Source organism: Schistocerca piceifrons, chromosome 3, assembly GCF_021461385.2.
Source record: "Schistocerca piceifrons isolate TAMUIC-IGC-003096 chromosome 3, iqSchPice1.1, whole genome shotgun sequence".
NCBI classification, from domain to species: Eukaryota; Metazoa; Arthropoda; class Insecta; order Orthoptera; family Acrididae; genus Schistocerca; species Schistocerca piceifrons.
Genome location: NC_060140.1, coordinates 850,457,131 through 850,463,130, shown reverse-complemented (window position 1 = coordinate 850,463,130; position 6,000 = coordinate 850,457,131). Strand labels below are relative to the sequence as shown.

The following is a 6,000-nucleotide window of genomic DNA, read 5'->3' as shown; positions in this document are numbered from 1 at the left end:
ATGGGAAGGATTTGTGATTGGAGGCAATAAAAATGTGACAACAACAAAGCTTAAGAAAACAGCATAGCAAATATATCCTACGTATAAAGCTGTTTTGTTCATTATTTTCACAGGCACATCATGAAATTGTTTAGAAACAATCTGCTTCTGTTATTTTATTGCCTGTATTTTAGTTAACAATGTGTTGTTGTAGGCTACTACACAAAATGTAACCACACTTTTCAACATGTCAGGAAAAATGTAAAATCTGTTTTAAATTACTCGTGATAATATTCTTAAACAGAGATGAACACACAAAATACATTAAATAAATCCATTACAGTCCAAGAACATTTTATTTCTGGAAATTTTCGATGTTATAAAAATTGGGCAAAGATGATAACACTTTTCTGTATTTGAAATACTGAACAATTTTAATGCACATTGTAATTTTTAGCATAATTTGTACTCTATCACTAATGTTTCAGCATTTCAAACATAGTACATTATCTTCATATAATGAAATAACAGTATAGTCTTCTACCTAGTCTTAAACAACACATTGTATAAAAGAAACATTTAAAATGTTGCCTTAGATACACAGCATAAACATCTTAACCTATCGAAAAATATACAGTTCAGAATTTTTAAAACTCACTGTCTCTGTTTCTAGTATTTTTAGCAATGCTTACAATAGCCTTTCAATTCTTGAAAACAGTAACACTGTCCATGATAAAACAGCAACCATTGATTGTGACACACACAAGATTGTTGGTGGCCTTGTTCATTTTCTGGAGATTAAACAGCCAGTGATATCAGTCCACTTTATCACCTATGAACACAAGTCAAATTGCAGTTGTGTGGTCTGCTTTTCGTTCACCAAACTATCTGAAAGGCCACTGTGTCAATGCAGTTTCAAGAATGGCTGCAAATTCTGTAGGAAGACCGATATTGCTGCCACTGCCACAATCAACAATTTTCCTATAACATAGTACTGTACAATATTATAAAATAAATACAAGTTACTTTTCCTTCTTTCTCCATATTTATAGCTGCAAACCAGATCATTCAGTCTTATGCAAATTTGTGAAGGAAATACAAAACAAAGATAAGATTACTTTAATACATGTACAAATTATTGATACTGCTAAGAAGAAAAGAACAAAGGAATGATGTAAAAAGTCATACTGACTCAGGTACATATTAATTTTATCCCCAAAAATGTGTAGTAAGATTTTCTCATTCCACAGAGGTAATCTAAATTTCAGAGTATTACAGAACATGTTAAGAAACTTTACTACAATGTAAAATATAGCAGACAAAATAAAACAAGCCATGTTTTGTCTTCTGTAGCGTAAGTGTGGATACAAATTTGAAGTGTATAAAAAGAGGATATCAGTTACTGAAACAGTTACAAGCATTTATCTCTTTTTCTGCTGAGCAGTTGTATAAGAAAGAGCACTGAATCCAATTAAATGAACCATTACATATCTTTACAATATTGGTCTCATGCATAAAACTCTTATAATTTTTCACATGCTTTAAAGCAGAAGTGATAACATTGTAAAAACACTATTAGAAATTTAGTACGAAATTCAAAATAAGGGGAAGACATATTTACATTAAAGCTGGAAAACCATATCAATGGTGCACAACAGGAATTGAATCCTGATCTAGCGGGCACTAACAACTTAGAGTTTATTCATACCAAACAAATATATAAAACATGTCTTGCACCCTGAGCTTCCATATGCTCACAAACCGAAAGCAATACTCTGTTCCATACAAAATTTCAAATTTTGTGTAGCTCACATGCTATGTTTATTCCTTCTCATGAACAGCCTCATTTCATACGCTTTATCACTATATATTCTCTGTGGATTGGTCAGAACATAATATGTATTTGACGAAACTCCCAGACACTGAAAAACTAGTCCTCCTTTCCTATCAGGAAGTGCCATACTATAAGGCACCATTTACAACAGCAGCACTCTGCAGAGTAAAGCATTTTCTCAGTTTAGATTCACAACTTCATTTTGAGGCTGTCGCTGCAATCATGAGTGGGACCAGGTTAGAGACAAGCTGCTGCAGGACCCTGGCCCTCACCCTGCCGACCTCGATGACCTCCTCGTGGCACACCTCCTGGTCACCGTCGTAGTTGAGGGCACACTTGTTGGTGATCAGGCTGAGGGCAAACACCTCCATCCCGCAGTGGCGTGCCACAATAACTTCGTGGACTGTGCTCATTCCTAACAAAACAAGAGTATTTTGTTAAATTCATATTATTACACAATGAAGCTACAGAATATTAATAACAGGTTGTATTAAAATGAATATGAAGTTTTCACAACGTAAAAGCAAGTAAATGGTGACAGTCATTAAAATCAATCTTGGAGGTGATCAGCATTTGTTTATTTCATTTTGTTTTCTTTATTTTATTTTGTTTTGTTTTGTTTTTATTAGTCTGTAGACAGCTCTCATGGTGCACAAAACATCATGCATGTTGATAATTAACAGCAAAAACTGTGGATGAAAGTATACAATAAAAGGAAGGAAAAATCCTCCAGTGATCAAGAGTTTGTGGATGAGCTGTTTGTGAGGTAACCGTGAATGTGTGGTTATGAGTTGCCACACACTTCAGTTAATACAAATGTATTTGAAACCTAGACTTTTTCCATCACTGGGTTGGTGGTCAAAGATTTTTACAGTTCATTACTTCACTCCTTTATGTACAACACAAAGGCTGAGTCATTAATTACGTAAATCATTTCTGCTTCTAGTATTAAATTCATTAATGTTTCCAATCAGTCGCAGTTTGAAAGCAACATCAATAAACTTCACAACAGAATAATTTTATTGTGAGGCTGTTCTCAGTATGCCCAACTGCTTAAAGATTTTGTAGGAAATTTCTGGTAGAATATAAATATTTCACGAGTAAAGGAGACCAATCACTGGAAAGCAGAAGCATATAGGTGTCAACTGGTGGAAAGTGGCACACTCTAAAGGTGATGTGGGAACACGAATTGTGAGGGAGTGACAGGATTACCCCCTCCCAATTAACATCTCCATGTCACATTCAGCATGTGCTGCTCCCCACTGGCTCTGATACTCATGCGTCACATATCTAGTCTGTGCACCTGCCTCACCTCCCCCTCACATTCCTAGCCAGCAAACCTGCTGCCTCCCTCTGAGCTGCCACCCCCCCCCCCACTCTTCTTCCTGCCTCCCACCTCTCACACACACCCTCTACCCACACAATGACACCTGACAACTCCCACACTGGCTTAGTCCACCTCCCAAAATGCAGAACTGACATACTGTTTCCAGCTGTCTTCATATACAGGCATAGGTGTGCTTTTCAGTGAGAGGTTTACAAGAAGTTGTAAGAGTGGAGAGGTTGTATTACCCTGCTTCCATGCGAGAAACATATTTCCCAGAACATGATGCCACAAGAAGATAAATTAAAACAGATAAAGCAAGTCTACATTTGACATTTTCAGCTTCAAAGTCTGATACTGTCTCTAACACAAAATCTGCAGAGCTTAGACATTTAAGAAGGTCTGTAACATTATGACTTCCAGTTCCGTAAACACCTAACAATTGAGAGTATTCTGGTTCATTAATTTATTTATCCTCCTGCATTACTTCTAATGGTGTGGCGAGAACTTGCACTGTAGGCCTGCTGAATTTTATGTATTGTGTTTTATCTCAATTCAGTGACTGTCCATTTTCAGAGAACCAGTAATTAATTTTCAAGACAAATTTACATTTTCACATGTTGATGTTACTCCATTAGGCTTGCTTATAAAGCTTGTACCATAAGCGAACAGCACTATTTCTGACTCTTGGATATATGAAGGCATATTATTTATATACAAATGCAGACCCAATATTGATCTGTGACATCCACTTAGTGATTGTTTCCCATGGTGAAGGTGTGTTTCATTGTGTACACTCCCTGGCTTCCTTAATGCAATACCCTACGGCCTTTCAGACAGGAAAGATGAAAACCAGTTCTGTTAATATCTCTGATACCACAATATTAGTGTTTCTCTAAGAGAATACTGTGAACTACAAAATGAAGCGATTTTGACAAGTCATAGAGAAAAACAGTTACCAGTATTTCATTTAAGTTCTGTATAATTTGATTCGTAGATTGAAAAATGGCATGTTCTGAGGAGAAACCTTTTCGAAATTTAAAGAGATGCTGATATTGATTAAATATCTTACTTCGAGAGGTGAGTTATTGTGAACACATACACAATTTTATGTGGTTACTTGGAGATAGCCATGTGAAGGGAACTTTTATTTTGCATTGCCAGGTTTCTAGAAAGGGCTCACAGTACCAGTACTTGTCAAGCTTGCTGAGTGTCCATTATGTGAAAGCCAGAGCCAGTATCACATGCTGCAAGTCATGCTGGAAAACCAGGACCATGTGGTCACATTATCGAGTTAGATATGAATGCATTTTACAGTTAACCAGAGGAAACTTAATGCTAAGAGGTCTATCTGACAACACCAAAAAACTATGTTGTTTTTAGCACTAAAACACTCATGAGTACCAAGCCAAGTCGGTTAGCACCTGAGGTACAGAAGTTGCCTTGCAGTGCCCAGGACGTACACTCACCTATCATGATACGGCCAGCTCACTACTCTTTTAGAAACATGGGTGGTGATTGCCTCTGCTGATTCTCGTCTTTAATGTAAGATTCTCAGTTTACATCTGTAAGTGGCAATTCTTCAATTATGATGGTTTTATTAGTAATTCTACACCTCATTGGACAGACAGGGTTTTGAGCCACTGTCTAGGTGAATCAAGTCTGGCATCTCATCACTTTCCCCCATATTCTGCAGAAGAGTTTAAATAAGGAAGCAGAGCACCAAATACGGAAACCTGTGAACCCTCTTTGTGATAAAGACATGAGGTGTATGTTTTGGGATCATGACATGCTGCAAATGTTAGCAAGTATATCTCTTCAGTGCTTCATGGTGCTACCCATTTGGTAAAGCACACCAACATCAATAGTACTAGGGAGACGATCTTTCATGATGTTATGAAAGAACACATCTACCTGTAACAGTAAAAATCTTGTAATTTGTACAGTGAGTGCCTTTTATCTGACCTACAACTGTTCCCTAATATCACCTGAAGTGAGACAAACAATTAAGAGGGCCTCTATTGAATTCTGCATGCTAGACTTGAGACTATTCAGAGCGTTCACGTGTGCTAACACTCCTGGATGATGTAGGAACCGAAATTGAGGGTAGCAAAGCAAAATCAGAAATGCTGAACTCCTTTTTCAAATTTTTTTTTACAAACAGAAAGATAGAAGTACTGCCCCAATTTAATCATCTCATGATACAGATATTAGTGTCAGTGGTATTGAGAAACAGCTGAAATCATTAAAACTAAACAAATTTGCAGGGCCCAATGGAGTCCCTGTCAGATACTATACAGTATTTGCAGCCAAGGTGTCCAAATATAATGATGTGACTTACCAAATGAAAGTGCTGGCAGGTCGACAGACACACAAACAAACACACAAAATTCAAGCTTTCGCAACAAACTGTTGCCTCATCAGGAAAGAGGGAAGGAGAGGGAAAGACGAAAGGATGTGGGTTTTAAGGGAGAGGGTAAGGAGTCATTCCAATCCCGGGAGCGGAAAGACTTACCTTAGGGGGAAAAAAGGACGGGTATACACTCGCGCACACACACACATATCCATCCACACATGTATATGACCAATGAATCCTTGCACCACCTTACAGGAACCAAGCTGGTTTGACTGATACGCCTAAGGTATTGAGATAACCTCTGAAACTGGTGCAGACTACCATACAGCAGTGTGAATTCACTTCATCCTGTAGAAAAATGAACTCTGTGATACTCCTAGCAACAAACTACCCATATGCTAGTTTCTAATGCACACAGACCACAAAATGTGCTATGTCCCCTATGTGCTGGAAGACACTGCAGTGTTTCTGATCTTCATGTTATGGACATCAAACAAAACGTGTACC

At 37.5% G+C, this 6,000-nt stretch overlaps 1 protein-coding gene across 1 annotated transcript in view; it reads right to left on the bottom strand.

Moving 5' to 3' along the window:
- Positions 1-316: 316 nt before the first annotated feature.
- LOC124788115 (purine nucleoside phosphorylase-like) overlaps positions 317-6,000 on the bottom strand; it is a 63,292-nt gene continuing 57,608 nt past the window's right edge. The window contains exon 6 of the mRNA XM_047255239.1: positions 317-2,228. Coding sequence (XP_047111195.1) covers positions 2,011-2,228 — 218 coding nt within the window. The 3' untranslated portion in view covers positions 317-2,010. The remainder of the gene's footprint in view (positions 2,229-6,000) is intronic.